Source organism: Hirundo rustica, chromosome 1, assembly GCF_015227805.2.
Source record: "Hirundo rustica isolate bHirRus1 chromosome 1, bHirRus1.pri.v3, whole genome shotgun sequence".
NCBI lineage: Eukaryota > Metazoa > Chordata > Aves > Passeriformes > Hirundinidae > Hirundo > Hirundo rustica.
This window is the reverse complement of record NC_053450.1, coordinates 97,850,510-97,870,428: the sequence shown is the minus strand read 5'-3', so window position 1 is coordinate 97,870,428 and position 19,919 is coordinate 97,850,510. Positions and strand designations below refer to the sequence as shown.

General features: G+C 38.2%; 1 protein-coding gene across 7 annotated transcripts in view; it reads left to right on the top strand.

The window, feature by feature from the left end:
* SLC12A7 (solute carrier family 12 member 7) overlaps positions 1-19,919 on the top strand; it is a 69,720-nt gene that overhangs the window by 39,641 nt on the left and 10,160 nt on the right. For all 7 annotated transcript variants that reach the window (XM_040061728.2, XM_040061711.1, XM_058419945.1 and 4 more), the window contains exons 13-21: positions 538-656; positions 1,344-1,442; positions 3,287-3,406; positions 5,092-5,196; positions 9,251-9,419; positions 11,063-11,258; positions 16,738-16,907; positions 17,058-17,189; positions 19,337-19,444. In XM_040061728.2, coding sequence (XP_039917662.1) covers positions 538-656; positions 1,344-1,442; positions 3,287-3,406; positions 5,092-5,196; positions 9,251-9,419; positions 11,063-11,258; positions 16,738-16,907; positions 17,058-17,189; positions 19,337-19,444 — 1,218 coding nt within the window. The remainder of the gene's footprint in view (positions 1-537; positions 657-1,343; positions 1,443-3,286; positions 3,407-5,091; positions 5,197-9,250; positions 9,420-11,062; positions 11,259-16,737; positions 16,908-17,057; positions 17,190-19,336; positions 19,445-19,919) is intronic.

Here is a 19,919-nt window from a genome sequence, read left to right as displayed (position 1 = left end):
GGCTTTCAGGACATTCCCCCTTACCTGCCGGGACATTCCCCTCTGCCTGCTGGGGACACCCCACCGTTCCAGCCACCAGCCCTGAAACTTCCACCGTTCCAGCTTAGTGCTCTCAGGGTCCCAAGAGATCAGACTGCCCCGGGGTTTGTGAAACAAAGCCCCTCGAGGTTCCTGGTTCTGTTTATTGTTAATGCTGTAGTTGTTGTTGTTTGTTTGCCTTGTTACTCGTACTAGTAAAGAACTGTTATTCCTTTCCCCATATCTCTGCCTGAAAAGCCTCTTTAATTTTCTAAATTATAATTACTTGGAGGGAGGGGATTGGAATTCCCCACTCCTAGAGAGGCCCTGCCCCTCCCTAGCAGATACCTGTCTTTGAAACCAAGATAGTAGTATAGATTGCATCATTTTCCTTTGTAACTAATAACTACTTTTAGTTCCAGTTAGCACTAAATAAGTTAGTTCATGATTTGCACCATAGTTTATTATTGTATGATGAGCAGCTTTCCCTAATCTTACTGTGAACTTGAATTGAACTAGATATTTGGTCATGGAAAAGCAAATGGAGAACCGACTTGGGCTCTACTCCTCACTGCTGGTATTTGTGAAATAGGAATTTTGATAGCCTCATTGGACAGCGTAGCGCCGATTCTTTCAATGTAAGTATGAGTGGGGTGTTTTGTGTTCTTAAGTTAAATAGTATTGTCTTTTAAAATTCATTAGGTAATTATTTTTCTTTTTGAAATAGTACATGTTAGACTTCGTTTTCTAGCAAATTATATTCCTATTTGATCCTGGAGATAGTATGAAACAACAAAATGTTTTGGCTGAACTAATTTGTAGGCACAAAAAAGTTTTTCCTTGACAGAGGTCTAGAATGCTAATAGAAATATGTTCAATTTGTAAAAAACATGGATTTTAAAATAGCAATTACTGCTATTTTAGGTCAAATGCATCTGACAGAGACAAACAATATTCAGTATTTTTGATTAAGAATAGAATTTCATTTTATTGACTTTGTCCAGAACATGATACTATCTGAGCTACTATAGAAAGAGGAGAAAATTAGCTCTGTCCCAGCCAAAAATGATACACCATTATTGTCAGTTATTTGCCATGTTTGTCTCCAAAATACATGTTTGAAGCTCTATATTATGGTAATACCATATTTTGAGGCCTAATATTTTGTGAGTAATCTTAATGTATGTATTGTGTTTTCTTGGCCATTGTGAACACAGTGTACAGGAAAGTGGACACCTTCCTTCCCTTTTTTGGGTTGTGCTTACATTTTAATGCACATCTGTCGACTACATTCTCATTAGAAAATGTTCTTCCTTTCTTAACAGGTTTTTCCTTATGTGCTATATGTTTGTAAATCTGGCTTGTGCAGTTCAGACGCTTTTGCGAACTCCCAACTGGAGACCTCGTTTCAAGTATTACCACTGGTAGGGTATATTTCTTCATTAAGAAGAGTTAAAACTAACTATACAGCCTTAAATTGTTGATTTTATTGCAATAACAAAACTAAATCTCCTTTCTGAATTAAATGAGTTATGATTCATGCACTCAATAAGATCATGATTTGTTTTCATGTGTTTAGAATAACAACATAGTAATAACAGCGACTATGAAAACATAGATGGTTTGGAAAGGGTTTACAGGATGACATTTTATTCTGCTTAGAAGCCAAGAGATCTTCTGTGTGAAAATGAGGATGAAAAAATGTAAAAACTGCCTTGTATAAATACTTAAGGAGAACTGGTAAAAGTGTTAGGAAGGTTAGGACAATTTTCATTTTGGTTATGCAAAAATTACATAAATCCCTACAGAAAAAAATGTCATTCAGTATACATCAGTTGGCTCATTGATGATGTGATGACTGGTTTTAAAATACGCTTTGGATGTTGCATTTGATAAATTAAGTCAACGCTTTAAAAAGTGAGTAAAGATGGATAATAAAAAAGGTGAAAGTGTGGGGTCTTTGTTTAGTCTTTTTTAATGGGGAAAGAGTTTAAACATCTCAAAATAAGATTGGGAAACTTCTTGATTTTTTTAACTGTATATTGAAAGTGCATAATTTAATTAAAAATAATTCTATTGAGAAATTTTACTGATGAAATAACCTTAAATACTAGAGCATTTAGTAGATAAGCTGGCATGATTCAAGGATGTAAGAGTTACTTATGCTTTTTCCTTTTAAAGAGTTGAATAAAAATTAAATGTTGCAGTTTTAGCTTTGAAAAAAGTTGCTGAATCTGCTCAGTAGTTACATACTAGTTTGATGCCTAGCCCTCCAAATACATACATTTGGCAGCAATTCCTTTTTATATTTTTCTCAGAGACAGTGAGGCAGCTGACTCACTATGTGACTACTTCTAGCCAAAGCAAGTGTTGGAATGTTCAGCTGGAATTGGGATGACATTTTATTTTCTGAATGAAAATAGAGTCTGAGATTAATTCAGGCATAAAAGAGCAGCTGTTGTTCTTTTACACAAACTGCAAGACTGATGTCCTCAGAACTGGTAGAAAGCATTCCCTTAGTTTAAAATTGAACTCAGTGTACTAAAGTACTGAACTAAAGATACCAAACCAAAGTTGACTATGATGTCAATATAGTCAAAGTTAGGTCTAATTTGGAAATTGGGTGAAAACAAACTTGGGAGGTTGACTAAAAGTATACACAAAACTGTCCATTTTGAGATGATTTTCATCTATATTTGATAAGTGTGGGTAAACCAGGCATATAGATTTAAGTTTGGGAATGCTTTTATAATTTTTTCAGCTTACCGTCATTCTTCCTTTGTAACCTTTAGAAGATTGTTTTCTCTATTCCATGTACTTATGTTGTTGGCCAAGAGACAGTCCACAACAGAAAAGAAGAACAGAACTGATGAGGCAAATTGAATTTAAACTAATCAAGTATTTTTGCTGGAAGTAATAAAGTTGTTTATTACTATTTGCATTTTTCTAGCTGAAATTCAAATCAAGAGTCATAAGTTATAATGTGTTTTGAAACTGACCTTACTTGGAGGTAGTGAAGTTTCAACGCTGACAAATGTAGTAAATCTATTGTTATATCTAATTTAGATGCATTATTTATGTCACACAAAGATTCTGAATGCAGTTTTTTCATATAAGCCAAAATTGGGCCAAAGTATTTTTTATTTTATATAGTCGCTAAAAAATAGCCTTTGAAGGGCAAAGGCCTTTCTGGAAGTTAAATAAGAAATTAATTCTGTAGAACATTTGCATGCATTTTTTAAAAATGGAAAAAAATGGTTTCTTTTAGGACTCTGTCATTCCTGGGGATGAGTTTATGTCTTGCCTTGATGTTCATTTGCTCTTGGTACTATGCTTTGATTGCCATGCTAATCGCAGGATGTATATACAAATACATAGAATATAGAGGGTAAGACAATATATCTTATTTATTCTATATTTAATATCTTTACCATTAAGCAAAAAGCTCTTTTGTATAAAATAGATACAACTGAAGTAATAAAGTTCAGAGTATTCTTTGAAACAGGGTAAGATCCGATCTGTCTTAAGGGTTGTAAGTTTTCAGATTTGAATTTCTCCGGAATCTCTGTTACAAACTTTTCAACAGCAAGAACTGACAGAAATAAGAACCGATAAGTCTGGGAAACTTGTTGGAGCTGAGATGATGGTATAAACTTTTGGTACTTCAGGAACATTACCTCTCAATATCAAGCAGCAGGTATTACAGAACTGTAAATTATTATTACCTCGTGCAGAAGCTCACACTCTACTTTCTTTGTATGTGTGGACTTGATTACTTCCTAGAATTAACCTTTGAAATGCAACATACATTGCACTATATACATTTGTCAAGAGATAGTCATACCTGTAGGACATGCTGAGCAACCATGAGTCTTAAAGATCATGCTGTGTTCATAAAAAAATCCAGAAAACTGAAACCAGAAAACAACACAAAAAAACCCCACAAAAAACAAAACCACAAACCAACCAACTAAACAAGATATACAAACACTACTGGTAATTATTATCTGGTAAATGTGCATGCTATCCCTTGCTAAGGAAAGATACCCTATGCTGAAAGAAAATAGTAAGATCTTGGAGCAGAAATTGAAGCTAGGCCATTTATTTTGATGAATGATTAAGCACAGCTCTTAAAGTGGATCAATTGGGATTAAGTGTTCCATCCTGTGGATTCTCCATCTTTTATCCATTTCCAGATTAGGTGCTTTCCTGGATTATAATATCTCCATTTACTGGGCTAATGATAAATTAATTTCCGAATTTTAGTGAGGAAGTCAGATCAGATGGTAACAGTTCTGCATATATATATATATATATATATATATATATGTACAAACATAAAATTATGCATAATTCCAAATTCATATATAAGTTCTACAAATGTTGGCACATAGCAGGACATTTACCTTGTTGAAGGAGATGCTTTATGAGAGGTAGCAAAGTTCGGAGAAAAATCAGAGGGAGGGAGGTGGGCAAGGGAGATGGACTCCTTGCCATTGTAGAATCCATTCTCCTGACCACTTTCAATCACCAATTTTCTAATATTGGAATTAAAAGGACTGGGAGATGTAGGGAGACTGAAAATGGTCAGGAAAATGAGTGGAGCTTTAGACTTTCTGGGAGGGAAGCTGGGAAGGAAAAAAAGTGGAGAAGACTATAGTGGTGGTGTTGAGGGCAAGGCAGGTTATACTAATCATGTGAAGTCAAGTTTCACTTGCTAATTCTGCTGCTTTAAAACAATTCCTTTTAAGTATCCTTTGCTTATTCATTCTAATGCTAAAAAGCAACTTTAAGTATGTCTCACCGTTACAAAAATACTTCTGACATATGAATAAACTAGACAATAGTAAATATTTATAAATACAGAAAAAATTACCTTGAAGGGGCCTGGAACTGCTTCATCTTGGTTAGTCTTCAATCTTGATTTAAGTCTACAAGACAAGGTTTTTTCATGAATTCATGCAAAAAAAGAGTGATAATTTTTTACATCCATTATCTCCCACATGTGAAAAGTACTTGATTTTTATAAATAAATGGGACCCTGTTAAATTAAATCACTTTTGTATCCCGAAGAGCGGAAAAAGAATGGGGCGATGGAATCCGAGGACTGTCCCTGAATGCAGCTCGCTATGCTTTGCTTCGTGTTGAAGACGGTCCTCCTCACACCAAGAACTGGAGGTAGAGTACTGTTTTTTGGGGTCACTTAATTCTTGAAATATGTATATATATTGGGAATGCTGCTGGTAAAGCAGTGAAATAAAGTGAAATTCACCTTTAAAATAATGTTTTAACTTGGGCATGGTAATGATGTCATTGCAATACTAATATTTTACTGAAGTGGAATGTGACTTGTGGCCAGCAGCTAATCAACTTTGCTGGAAGTATGGGCAGACTAACTTGAACTTAAATCCATATGGTGTTGGCATGGCTTTCAAAAGTGCAGTAGAATTGTAATGTTTGATTATTTATAGACTTTTCAGATTCAAAGAAACAGTTATTCTTGAGTCTCACTGTCTTTACAGAAGAAACACTGCAATTCCATAAGGACAATTTTTTTATTATTATTTTTTTCTTTTGTGTATGTTCTTTCTGAAATACATTGTACAAATCTACACAGGACCCTTCATTTGTTTAAATCAATTTTGTGGTATTTTTTATATAGTTTCATTCAATAGTAGCACTTTCTAAATTGCTTAGATGCCATTTAAACAAAAACTCACATTTTACTATAGTGGAGTTAGGTGTTCACTGCTAATTTTGCAATATATATATATATATATTTTTTTTTTACTTGTTAAATTTAATTTTCCTCAAAGCCAACATTAAAAATTGCTTAATATGTAAAAATGAAGGACATTTACACATTGTCACTTCTGATGAATGTAATGTGATACTTTAATTCTAGTCACTGCTCAGTGACAGTATCATGGGGTGCATGCACATGCAGTGTTCTGTTGTCCTTCAGTGTAATGGCATTATTTTACCATTTTTCCTGGGACTGATGAACTTGGCATCTCAGAGACACCAATGTGTTGACATTCCTGTCAAATATTTGACTGCTTCAGTTCCAAATGAGGTATCTTTCTATTGTGTTGATGTAATTGCTAGAGCTGAAGCATCTTTTTACATCTTAAACTGCTAGTTTTGAGGTAGATAGTATGATCCAACTTGTCATCAGTCTTTTGAATTTGTAGCAATCACAGGAAAAGTATAAAATGTTGATTTGGAAAAAGTAGATTGAATATTGATTAAAGGAAATAGAGTGTATCCTTGTAATGGTTTTAATTTAATAAAACCAGGCAGAAACACCAATTAACATAGGGGTTTTAGTATTAATTTTTGTGGGAGGGAGAGATTAGGAGAAAAACAAACAAAGCAGGCTTAAGCTTAAAAATGAACAAAAATAGTTTTATTAACATATATTAAAAGACTGAGAAAAGAAAAAAAGTTGACAAACAAGAAAACCTTAAACTTAAACAGAATGATACCTTAAAACACGCTTCTTTCCTCTTACAAACTATTAACTTTCTTGTTGAACAACATAGAAAGACACAACTTAGGATTTTCAGTTAGTTTCACTATTTAGACATAACCACTCATTACTTTTAGGAGAAGAGTCTTTCTAAGATCTTTTATGAAGACGTTTGCCACAAGACAAAATAGTCCAGTGCTCCCAATGTCACACATCTGCTGCTGCCCAGAGTTTTTGCGGACTGTGACGTTCTATCAGCAAAGCTTCTCAGTGTATCTGGGGTACTATTTACGAATACTTCTTCTAGTCTAAAATCATCTTTGTCTCAAAGGCTGAGACCTCTTTTTTAACCCAAGAGCGGGGGCTTCAAAGTTCCCAAATAAATCTCAATTACATCAGTCCTTAATTTTGATTAAAATAGCATTCAACCCAAATAATACTAAGATGCTGCAACGAACAGTTCATTTCTTCATAATTTACCATAGAGATGTCCGGTTAAAAATGTCCACTTCTTCAATCCTATTCCAATATTATTAGTTCTTTCACTTCTCATCTAGCTGACTTCATGCAGTGTCTGTTCCATGTACCCTCTGTTTTTTCCTTCTTCTTTCTCTCAAGGAAGAATTGTGCTTTAAAAGTTCCATATTGCTAAGAAAGGGTTGCATCCGCCCAGGCTTGCAAAAGGCATGTGCTCACGCTGGGCTGCAGGGCTGAAGAAAAATGCAAAGCTGTGCTGATGGAGTAAGCTGGTAGATATCCCTTTTTCCACCCCTCAGTCTCATCCAGGGTGGTCCAGCTCAGAGCTACTACAAAGCTGTAGAAAGGCTTCACCCAGGCTGCTCCTATGTGGGTAGCAGCTCTTGGAGGCTCGGCTGGGCCTGGCTCAGCTGCCCAGAGGGCAGCAGGGTCTGACCTGAGCTTCCCCTGCGCTGCATGCGAGCAGCAGTTTTCAGGGGCCCGGCTGTGCGTGGCCCAGCTGCCCAGCCAGCGACCTGGGGAGGGGGGAGGCCCAACCTGGGCTCCCCCCTGCTCTCCATGCAGGCAGCAGCTTCTGGGGGCCTGGCTGGGCCTGGCCCAGCCGCCCACGATGTTACCTCATTGCTGATTCAAAAGTGAGAGAGAGAGACTGATTTCCCGCAGTTAGTTTTTAAATGTCCCCTCTAAAGTCGCATCGACACTTCTCATTGGTCAACTTAGCTGCCAATATCTCAGCCAGCTTTTTGATAGGTCCTTGTCCTCGCCCCTCAACCCACTCTATGGTCAGGGCAGGGAAAAACATTTTACATTTCTCTATATCTAGAAAACAAAATTGTGCCAACCTATGACAATCCTCATCTAGTATGCAGTTGAAACTGAACTTTGGGTACCCTTGGTATGATTAAGGGGTTGACTGTCCTTTTGTATGGACCTATGCAGATAGAGGGATGGGTCGTTAAGAACATCATGAAAATCCAGGAGGATAACTGCAAATTCAGTACCTGGCACAGGCATATTTAGAGCAGTGATACAAGATTGGTAAGCTGCTCTGGTAAAAAGGATCTGTGGTTCCCTGTAGATAGTAATCCAGCAGTGTGTCTTTGCAATGGCAATACTGGACAATATTGACAGGAGGATAGATAGTACATTGAGAAGTAAATATATTGGGAAATATTTTTTTTTGTTTAGCACTCATTACAATACATTTAGGATATTTCTTCCACATTTATGTGCTGTGAGGTAGGAATGACATAAACTCGAGTAGATACTGTCACCCTGTTTTTTCTGAGTTTTTTTAAAGCCTTTTGATTGTTCATAAAATGGAGTCAGACCTTTTAGCTACTGTACAATATTAGAAGCAGTTTTCACTTTTTCTCACACATGTAACATAAACAAATCCTTTGTTTTTCATTCTCTGTCCTTTGTTTGCATATTTCTAACCTGAAAACAATTGTAACTGACAGTTGGTCTGGCCATTCGGCTGGGAGGTGATAACTCCAAAAGCTAATCCGCTGCCAGACCCACAAATGTATAAAAAGTAAGAAATAAACAGGCAGAGGGGCTCTCTGCCTTGTTCTCCGCCTTGGCTCAGCCTTGAGCTGGCTCGGAGGAACTCTCTGCCCTGCGAAAATCTCTTGACTCCGTGTGATTACTTTGCATATCCCAGTCACAAGATATGACTGCAGATGATGGTTGGAGCACAGGAGCATCTCTCCTCTGGGGAGAGGCTGAGGGGAGCTATAGTTGTTCAGCTTGGAGGAGGCTAAAGAGGACCCTAAAAGCTGTTGTAACTAACTTCCAAACATGCAAAACCTAAAAGAAGGTTACTAAGGAGATGGAATAATATTTCTTGCAGCAGATTAGGATAGAAGAATAGGAGAAGATTATAAAATAATTAAGCATTGAAGAGGTGCCCCAGAGGTCTATTTCTAGAGGTTTTCCAAATCCAACTGAATGGAGCAGTAAACAATGTGATGTGCTTTCAGTGTTTAGTCATTTCAAGCAGCAGGTTGCACCAGATGACATTGGAAGAGTGATTTAATAATTTTCTAGGTAAAATTGGTCTTTAAGGGAGCTTTTCAAAATGACATTGTGATGGTTTATGTGTTCTGTACCTGAACTGTTGTTGCTATTGCAAATTTTGGCTTATCTACTTAGGAGTTGGCAGTTTTCCATTGAATTAAGCAATTAATCTGCATTTTATTAATTGTTAATTTTAATTTTCCAGTTCTTCTTAATGAACGTGTGTGTGTGCACTAAACCTTTTTTTTCCTTTTTTGGCAGACCTCAACTTTTGGTCTTGTTAAACTTGGATAACGAGCAGTTAGTGAAACACCCTAGATTGCTTTCTTTTACCTCTCAGTTGAAGGCTGGTAAAGGACTGACTATTGTGGGTTCTGTGCTTCAGGGAATCTACTTAGATAAATGTGTAGAAACTCAGAAGGCTGAAGAGGTATGTTAAAGAGAGCTTGCAAATACTTGTAATTTACATTAGTATTTAAATGTTGAATCTGGATCTGCATAACTCATACATTGAATGAAAACAGACTGTTGTAAAATATTGGATAAAACATCTATTTTTGCTTTCAGCACAATCAGTGATTATATAAAAAGAATGGATTGGTGTATGTAGCAAAATGTTTTATAAAAATTTCTAATAGGATAAGACAATACTGATACTTCCTAGCTTTTTTTTTAATATTGAGAGCCCTGGGCTTCCAATCAAATTGTATTAAAAAATATATAACCCCCCGAAACAAAACAAAAAATACCCCCGTACAACCTCCCCCTGCAAAAACCCACAACCCCCCCCTCACAAAACAAACGCCAAGTTCTAACAAATTATCTTATAAAGAAAACAGCATATATTTAACAAAAAATTTAATGCTTGACTAACAAATGCAAATGTTTGGCATAACTTTCTACATCCTTCTAGAAATACATAGCAGAATTAGAATTAGGAGTAGTCCTTGCTGGAAAACTGTGAACAGGATCCTTCTTGAGATCCTTTATTTTATTCTTCTATTTATACCATCTCTCTGGAGACAGTAGGATAAGTAAGAAAAAGAAGTAAGTTGTCTTATAATTTAAAATTACATCCAACTATGCTTACAAACACAAGTGAATTTAGTTTCAATATTTCTTTCATAATAATACTTGGATTTACTTGCCTATGCCAACTCCTAGTCCTATCTTTATATGCTGAGGAAACATTTGGAGAAAGTATGTTTCCTGTATTTTATTGAAATGTCCAAAAGTATGTTTCAATTGCCATTATATCTTCCATATTGGTCAATTTCTGCAGTGTTGTTCAAGAGTAGCAGTTGATATGTCTACTATTTTGATCCAAGTAGTCTTCAAAGCTGTGTAAAAACTCCTGTGATTTTTTTTTTCAGACTTGGTATCTCTTAAATAAATGAGCATTTAAAATCTTGAAATGGACTAGCTAACATAGCTAACTGCCTGTTTAGTCAGTTTTCTTTTTTCTTCCTCTTGATATTCAGGCTTATCCGTAGTGGTTTTTAAAATAACAAAATATAAAGATAGATGACCTATTTGATATCACATGAAAAGGTTCCAAGATACCAAATAATTTGAAAACAAGTTGAAAAGTCCAGCCATGCAATATTGTGAAAGTAGCTGTTACTAAGCTGTTGCTATCAACATGTATGAGTAGAAAACAAGATAAAGAATACAAAATCAGGCCTATGAAATAAAACAGAAAAAACCCCTTTAAACAGAAACTGTTTACCCACAAGAATTTGAACTGCTATGGCCTAACTTAGCTGTTTTTCTGAGAGATGAAAAATTAATGAGTTTAAGGGAGGCCTAATTCATGGTTCTCTAGAATGTCAGACCTGGTGTTAAGATTCAGGAAACTATTGCATTTAAAATGGAAATGAAGATGAATTGTAAAAGATTCAGCATCTGCAGGCCTCATTGATTCTGGAAAATTTAAACTAGAAAGTGTTTCTTGGAGACCTGTAGGAAATAATGATTTCTTCTGTTTGTCTTTAAAAATCCCCATCTGTTTAAACTGATAAATCCTCAGTGTTGATGATTTGTATTTCCCTTTGTGTAACTTTCCTATTGCAGAATGTTAAGGCCTTAATGGGTGTAGAAAAGACTAAAGGATTTTGCCAGATTGTGGCTTCTCCTAACTTCAGAGATGGAATATCCTATTTGATTCAGTCAGCTGGTCTAGGAGGAATGAAACATAACACAGTCCTGATGGCATGGCCACAGTCATGGAAGCAGACAGAAAATCGTTTCTCATGGAAAAATTTTGTTGGTATGTGTTTATTGACTTTCTCATTTGCATTTGTAATTCAACTGTGTAACTAATGTATTTGCTGCATGGAGAAAAAGTGCTACTGAACATCTGGTGGACAATTGAATATTTGTCTTTATCTGATAAATAGATTTAATTTTTACAGATTTCATCTGTAATGGGTTTTCTCAGACCTCTTCAACCACAGGTTTGCTTTTTCTTCTTCTAAGCAGGTTGGTCACTAAAATCAGTATTATGGTTTATGAATGCTACTCAGCAATTTAGTGCTCCCACTGAGACTTTCCAAACCAAACCTTGCTGCTTGCTTGCCCCCCTTCCTCCTCCCCCACCCCACTTGGTCTGGGTTAGAGAGAAAAATTGGAGGCACAAAAGGTGTAAATATCACAGATTGAGATTAGAACAATTTAACTGGAAACAGCAATGAGATAACAAAATGAGCAGTAAGAGCAACAGTGTTAATAACAAAAAGCATAAAAAGGAGAGTGATTCACATGCAAAAATGTCCACAATGGTGCTTGACCCAACCACAGCCATGCCACCCCAACTACTTCCTCTGGCTCAGAGCTGGTGTCACTCAGCCATTCTTTCTGACTTTGAACCAGCCCCATGCTTACTCAACCAGAAGAAACCCCTTCTCCTTTTAAGAGACTCCCTTACCCCTGCCAATGACCTGAGGTGGTATAGAATAACCTCTGGGTCCTATCCATGCCCCCTCCTGGCTGTTGCAAAAATTAACCCTGTCTTGGCCAGGACCAAAATATTATCCACCCCGTATTCTATACCATTTATGTCATGCCCAGATCCTGCACCTTCCAACTTTTATATGTATATGTGTGTGTGTGTATATATATATACACACAAACAAGTATCATTTGCACAGTCAATATCCATTCCTCCAAGGTGTCTCTTGAGTTAATTTAGAGCATTTAGCGGGTTCTAAGTGTCTTCCAGAGCAGGACAGCTGGTTGCAAGCTGCATCAGGAGCTCACAACCAGAGCATCTGTCATAGTCCATACTCATTGTCCATGTTAGAGTCCACTTCTTGATCACAAGCCCATCAGTATGTTGCATCTCTTTCCTGATAACCTAAGATATCATTGGCCCACTGAGCCAGAAATAATTCACCCTATGTTTTCATTCACTTGAGAGACTTCATTCTTGACTGCCCAATGCACTTGTCCATTATTGCAATATACTTCAATAACCTGACTTTTGGGTATGTGTGCATCTACAGGCATGCTTTTACAGCCAGCTTCTCTACCCAGGCAGCAGTGTCTTGCCACTATTCAGCAGCCCAGGTGGCTTTACCTTTGTGCTGCCAACAGATCTTTTTCCATAGTTCTAGCCATATCCACAGAGTATTTGCTACCATCCATGAGTCAGTGTACAGCTAGAGCCATTTCTTTTGTTCAGTGATACTTAAAGCCAGCTGGATGGCATTCAGCTTTGCAACCTGATTTGATCTACCTTGTCTCTCAGTAGCTTCTGTGACTCATCACATAGCACTACATACAGCAGCTTTCCATTTTCCATGTATACCTACAATATGACAAGAACTATCAGTAAAGAGAGCATAACACTTTTCTTTTTCAGGTAGCTGATTATACGGTAGGGCATCCTCAGCATATGTCACCTTTTCCTCCTCTGATGTTAGTATGAAATTTTCACCTTTGGGCTAGTTTGTGATTACTTCCAAGATCTCTGTGTAATCAAGGTTTCCTGTTCAAGCTTGCTGTGTGAACAGCATGACCCACTTACTCCACATAAAATCAGTGGCATGATGTGTAGAAAGGATTCTCCCTTTGAACATCTGGCCCTGCGCTGGCAGTCGGGATGCTAGGAGGAGCTGTGCTTTGGTGCCAATCACTTCTGAAGAAGCTTGAACCCCTTTATAATATTCAGTTATAATGCCAGTAGCCTTTTTTCAGTAGGAGTGTAACGAGGTTCAGATCCTTTGTATCCCAGATTCCTGAACCCCAGGAATCATTGTTGAGTCTCTCCAGGTACTGTTTGCCATAAACTTGAGGAAGAACTAATTTCCCTAGCTGTAGTGTAGAGCCTATTTTTCATATCTTGTCCTGTCCTGACTGGCCAAGGACTGCGGCGTGGACAGTCTTCTGTTTCATTTGTTCAAAAGCCTTTTGTTGTTCAGGACCGCACTTAAAATCATTCTCCTTCGCAGTCATATGATAGAGAGAACTTATGATTTGACTGTTTTCTGGAATATGCATCTTCCAAAAACCCACAATGTCTAGGAAAGTCTGTGCTTCCTTCTTGCTGGTTGATGAGGATGTAGCTGCTGTTTTGTAGACCACATCCGTCGCAATCTGGTGATGTCCATCTTGCTATTTTCTTCCTAAAATCTGAGTTTCTTTGGCAGGTCTCTTGGCCTTACTTTGCTTTGTAGCAAAACTGGCCTCCAAGACGATTTGGGATATCTTCTTCCCTTTCTCAAAAACTTCTGTTGCCTCACAGGACGATGTAATCAATGTATTCCAAGTGTTCTGAATCCTCACCCTGAGGCTTTTCCAATGCAGTCTTGCTTCTTATAGCAGCAGCTATGGTCCATACTGGCAGAGCATGGGACATCTCCTCTCTAACTTGCTCGAGCTTTTCAAATCTGTCTGCAGTCTTGGACAGCCAAGACACAGGTCATTAGGGAAGAAAAAATGTTCATATTGTTGGAGTCAGATTCTTGCTTGAAGCACTGTTTGTTCTCCTTTCATTGACATCAATGCCAATGAGTTTGCATACAATGATGGTGCATGATTTCTCCCATGTGGATTGTGTACAATGGACCTCATCTGGATCTACAGGGGACTGTTTGTTATTTGAACCCCTATAGATTGCCTTCAGCACAGCTAATTCTCTCATGTATTGGATACCTTTCTCCATGGTGTTCCACCTGCTTGGGTGCAGTATTAGGTCATCTTTGAGAAAATACCTTTCCTTCATTCTTGATAGGAGTTGCCTCCAGAGGCTGAGAGTTTCTGTCTTCTTCCCAGTCCCTTGCCAATGCTGACATCCCAAGTCAGGGGATCTCAGTTGCTTGGCTTCACTACCATCTAGTTTCATATCACAGGCAGCAATATCCCAGTATCAGAGCAACTTAAGTCACTAGGGGCTCACCCGAATGGTGGCTGAAATTTATTTTTGCATATCTCAGAGCGCACCTGGAGATGGGGATTGGGTGATTATCTCTGGCCCTACCTGTTCATCCTGTTGGGAGGGCTCTCCTTCCTCTTTATCCTTCACTAAGTGAACTGATTTTGTCTTTGATTTCTTTTTCTATATAGGGGTGACTGCTACTGGCACAGGTTGTTTCTCTGGTCCAGCTGCAGTTTGAGGCCACAGTGCCTGTCAGTCTGCTTTCTTCCTCTTCCCCCTGAGACTGCTGTCTAGTACTGCAGAATGTCCAATAAATAGTAGCCAAGGCCCAGTATGTTTCAAAACTTCACACTTCCTTGGAATTGCCACATGATTTTTCTGTCAAGCATTCTGTTACTTTACCAGGATCCTGTAGTTGTTCAGGAGTGAAGTTACAAACCACTGGATCAGAATAATCCTTCAAAAGCTGGCCCATTTTCTTCCACTTTCCATTTCACTCATGACTATGTACCCTTGGGACAGATCTTTGAAAATCCTCTCTAGAAAACTCCTTCACTCTAAATGTGATGTAGGCTGAGAAGACCTGGCAGGCTTAGCACCAAGAACATGATTTCCTTAACATCCAAATGGAATTCAGAATTCTCAGAATGTAACAGGCTGAAGGGGGTGGAAAAGGCCAAGAAAAGGGCATGAAAAGCTGGGGAAAATTATCCTCCCCTGTTCCCCCCCACAGAGTGTGTATGATTAGTAAACATGCAAAGCTAGTGCCCAAGGTAAGAGTCAGAGAGCAACAGTCAATATACATCCCAAATGATCCCTTGATATTATCATGTCATAAACTGACATCCCTCAGTATATCAGCAAAGAAATCCTGATCCCTCTTCCTACTCTGAAATATATACAGGAATATATACAGGACAAGGTACCACTCCCACATGAACAGAACAAGCAGCATTACAACCAGTGGCTCCATACCTAAAACAAAAAAAATGTCTAGATCAAATTTGTTTCCAACCTGCTCTGGGCAGTCTGTTGTCTCAATCCATTGTGCCTCACATCAGACACCAAATAAAGATTGTTGTGGCTTAGGAATAGTATTCCCTAATTTAGTGTTCCCACTGACACCCTCCAAATCATGCTGCTGTTCACTCACTTTTCCTCTTCCCCTGTGTCTGAATTGGAGGCACAAAAGTTAAAGATCACAGGTTAAGAACAATTTACTGGAAACAGTATCAGTGTTAGTAACAAAAAGTGTACAAAAGAGAGAATGCTGCATGTGCAAAAATGTTCACCATGAAGCTCTACCTAATCACAGCCATGCCACCCCAGCCTCTCCCTCTGCCTTGGAACTGGTGCCACGCAACCACTCCAGCTCAGAACCAGCTCCGTGCTTACTAGACCAGAAGGAACCCCTTCTCTTCAGAAGATACTCTCCCCTGCTGTCCTGGTTTGGGACAAATTTGGGAGAAAACCCCTGTATAGGATCCCTCCAAGGAAGCAAACCCACGTGGCCCCTCCCTCCAACCGGTCCGGAAAAAAACCCAAAACCCTCTTTGGAGAAAAGTGGAAAAAACTATTTTACTAAACAAATGAAGTGCATACAAGTATAAAGAATGAATAGTATGAAACAATAAAACCTCTCCTTCTGAAGTGAGATGGCAAATTGAGAAAGTCCTTGCCGTGGGTGTAGTTTGGCTCTCTCTCAGTGCCTCTCCTCAGTCCCAGTCCCTCCGGCGCTGCTGGAAAATGCCGAGGTCCAGGCCCCGGTGGGCCGCAGGTGCAGCCCCCAGTGCTCCCCTGGGTTTTCAGTCCAGAGCAGGTTTAAACAGTTCGAAGAAAAAGGGAAAAAAAAAAACAGTCCAGGGAACTTCTCTGCCCTAGCTAGCTGAAACTAACTAAAAGCAAAAAAAAAGATCTCTGTCCTGCAGTCTCTCCAAGCCTCCGCCGAACACGCTGTCCGCAGAAGAATGTGGAGGAGTCGGGCAGTTTTCTCAAAACAAACTCCGCGCTTCTCCTTGCTCTTAGAACCAGTCTTAAAGGCACAGGACTCAATATTCAGCACAAACAGAACAGACGATTGGGGATACAGGCATCATAAAGTTACCCTAGGACACCTGCTTTCAGCAATGGCATGAAGTGGTGTGGTGTAGTCTCTGGGTCCTAACCACACCCCTCTTTGCTATTGCAACAATTAACCTTGTCCCAGCCAGAACCAAGAGACCCAGGATATTCTTCTTTTGCCGAGACACCTAGGATATTCCTCTTCTGCAGCAGAATCTGGGAGGGTTTAAACTTCTGAATTTAAAACAAAAGCAAAATCTACATATGAAAATTAGGCGTTCTTGATTAAATGTCTTGTTTTCCCTTACAGATACTGTACGAGAAACAACTGCAGCTCAACAAGCACTTTTGGTGGCTAAAAACATTGACTTGTTTCCAACAAATCAAGAGCGTTTTACTGAAGGAAATATAGATGTGTGGTGGATTGTTCATGATGGTGGTATGCTGATGTTGCTGCCTTTTCTCCTTCGACAGCACAAGGCAAGGACAACAGAAAATGTCTGGGATTTAATTTTTTAGCACTGAGTGGTTCTCAGCATGTCTAAATGAATACTCCTTCACCTTGTTCAAATTATGCATGGTAATAGCAATCACAGTGTTACAAACTCTTATAATGTATCTTTTTGAAAGGTTTGGAGAAAATGTAAAATGCGTATCTTCACCGTCGCTCAAATGGATGATAATAGCATTCAAATGAAGAAGGATCTTCAGATGTTCTTATACCACCTTAGACTGAATGCTCAAGTGGAAGTTGTTGAAATGGTTTGTTACTACATATTTTTAAGTTTCAACTGGGACTAAACTTGGGAAAGCAGATTTAGCTTTTTTCAAATAAAGGGATATTAGCCCAAATACAGAAATTGAAAGATTGTAGTCCTACAAAGAACAAGAAGTTAAGCATCGTTATCTTACCATGTTACAATGCTAGTGTATATGGTGGTGAGTTTAATGGGTTTGTCAAGTAGAGTTTGAGATATTTTATGTGCTAATTCTTCCTTTATTTATAAGGACTAGTCCATAGATCTGTTTCATTCAGGAAGGAAAAAGCTTGAGTTATTAGCAAGCAGTGAAATGGAAGGCTGAATGTGCTTAATCTAATAAGCTATGACATATGGTATGAGACAGGATGGACTTGTCTATGTCTCCAGCTACTGTGAGAATACCCCTCTGGAGTAAGGAGTCCCTAGGCTCAAATGAGTTGTTCTTGGCATTGCCAGTCTCAGCCAGCATTGAACAGCAGGACGGTATAGCTACAGTTTGACAAGTCAAAATTATTTTTGTAAGCTTTTTCCTTTTTTAAATATGTGTCATAAACTGTTTAGGAGAAAGGACAAAAGCTGTATTCTGTCTAGGCCCACTTGTTTTGGAAACTAATGATTTAATTTCCAGCAGTAAAAGATGACTAGGGTAATGTCCAAAGTAAAACTCATGGGGAAAAAAAAAAAAAACACCAAAACTTTCACTCATTCTGAAGTGGGGTGAAGATGAGTAAACTGGTTCAAAACTTCTACCAGTACTAGTTTTTAGAATCACGAGAACTTATTAAAAGGTTTATCATGCTAATCAATCATAAAACAATTTTAAGAATTGTGTTAATTACTTAGGGATAAAATTACTTGTGAAAAATTTACTCTTCTTTGTTTAGACTACTAAACATTAAAGTCTCAAATGCTCTGGCATGTACAGTTGGAAGAACACAGAGTGCCATGAAAAGGCTCAGCCTTGGTTGAATTTTGGGCAGAAAACAGTATAGAAAGCTGTACTTATTTCAGCTGGGGTTGGGTTAATTTTCTTCATGGTGGCTGGTATGGGGCTGTGTTTTGGATTTGTGCTGAGCACAAGGTTGATAATATCGAGATGTTATTATTGTGAAGCAGGGCTTTCACAGAGCCAAGATCTTTTCTGCTTTTTGTACTGCCACGCTGGCAAGGAAGCTGGGGGAGGCTGGGAGGAGACACAGTTGGGACAGGTGTCCCAAACTGATGAAAGGGATATTGCAGACCATATGACATCATGCTCAGTATATAAGTTGGTGGGAAGAGGGAAGAAGGGGGGAATGTTTGGTGTGGTGCTATTTGTCTTCCCAAGTAACCATTATGCATGATGGGGATGGGGACCTGCCTATGGGAAGCAGTGAATTAATTCCTTGTTTTGTTTTGCTTGCATGCACAATTTTTGCTTTTCCTATTACACTGTCTTTATCTCAACCCATTAATTCTCTAGCTTTTATCCTTCTAATTCTCTCCCAAATCCACTTGTGGGGGAGTGAGAATCTGCATGGGCCTTGGTTGCTGGCTGGGGTTAAACCACTACAGAAATACAATTTTTTGTTTTCTTCTGTGGATAATATTTAATTCTGAGAATCTTCCAGAGGATAAGAGAGATGTTACAAGTCAATGACAACACAGCTGACTGCTATAGATTTCTATGTTGTATTTTAGTTTTGAGCCAATATGAGAATATATGCCAGAATTTCTTGTTAATGGCTTCTGTTTATGAACATTTCTCACTGATGAAAGGATAATGTGTTATTTGTGCCTAACAGTTACTGTTTTTAAGAAAACAAGAGTACACACATGCTCAGGTGGCTGTGATGCAGACTCAGTTTAAATAAGTGCTTTCAACTCTCACTTCTCCTAATTGGAACAGAATAGTGGGAAGTCTGTTCCAAGTGCCTAAAATGTAGATATAACCACAATAATATTGTTACAATAGCATAGTTCACCATATGAAATTGCTGTTTGTGGATTAGGTTTTAAGAATGAGGACAGAAGTGATTGATCAATTATATGCTTAGGATTACTTTAATGCTGTGAATACATCCAGGACCACCAAATGAATACAGGTATGAGAGACACACTGTCTAAACATTCTTCCTCTGGTGTTTCTAAAGCAAATTTCTTTTGCAGTTTGAAAATGATATTTCTGCATTCACATATGAGAAGACACTCATGATGGAACAGCGATCTCAAATGCTAAAACAGATGCAGCTATCAAAGAATGAAAGAGAAAGAGAGGTAGGAACTTCGACTTGACAGGATGTTCCATGAAAAATCTGAAAGTACTGTCTTTTAGCTGTGTCTTCTAATCAGTTCCTAACTAGTCAAAAACTTTCATAACTGCATTGCATTTCTCTATAGCCAGGACTTTCATAACAGCAGTGTGTTTCTCTATAACCAGTTTTACCTGCAAGGTTAAAGTTACATGGGGAGAGAAATAAATTTTTATTTAAACAGATTTTAAGAGTTTTCCTGGTTTTGTAGAGTGCAAATGTTGATTAGCAAAACATTCGAGCATCAGTGTGGAATACATTCAGAGCCTTTCCAAACTTGACATCGGTAGCTAAGGTTCATGATAATGCAGCTAGACTGATTCTCTTTCATTCTGATTTGGTCTTAAGATCATAGAATCATTTAGGTTGAAAAAGACCTTTAAGTCAAGTTGGACCATTAACCTAACGCTGCCAAGTCCACCACTAAACTGTGTCCCTAA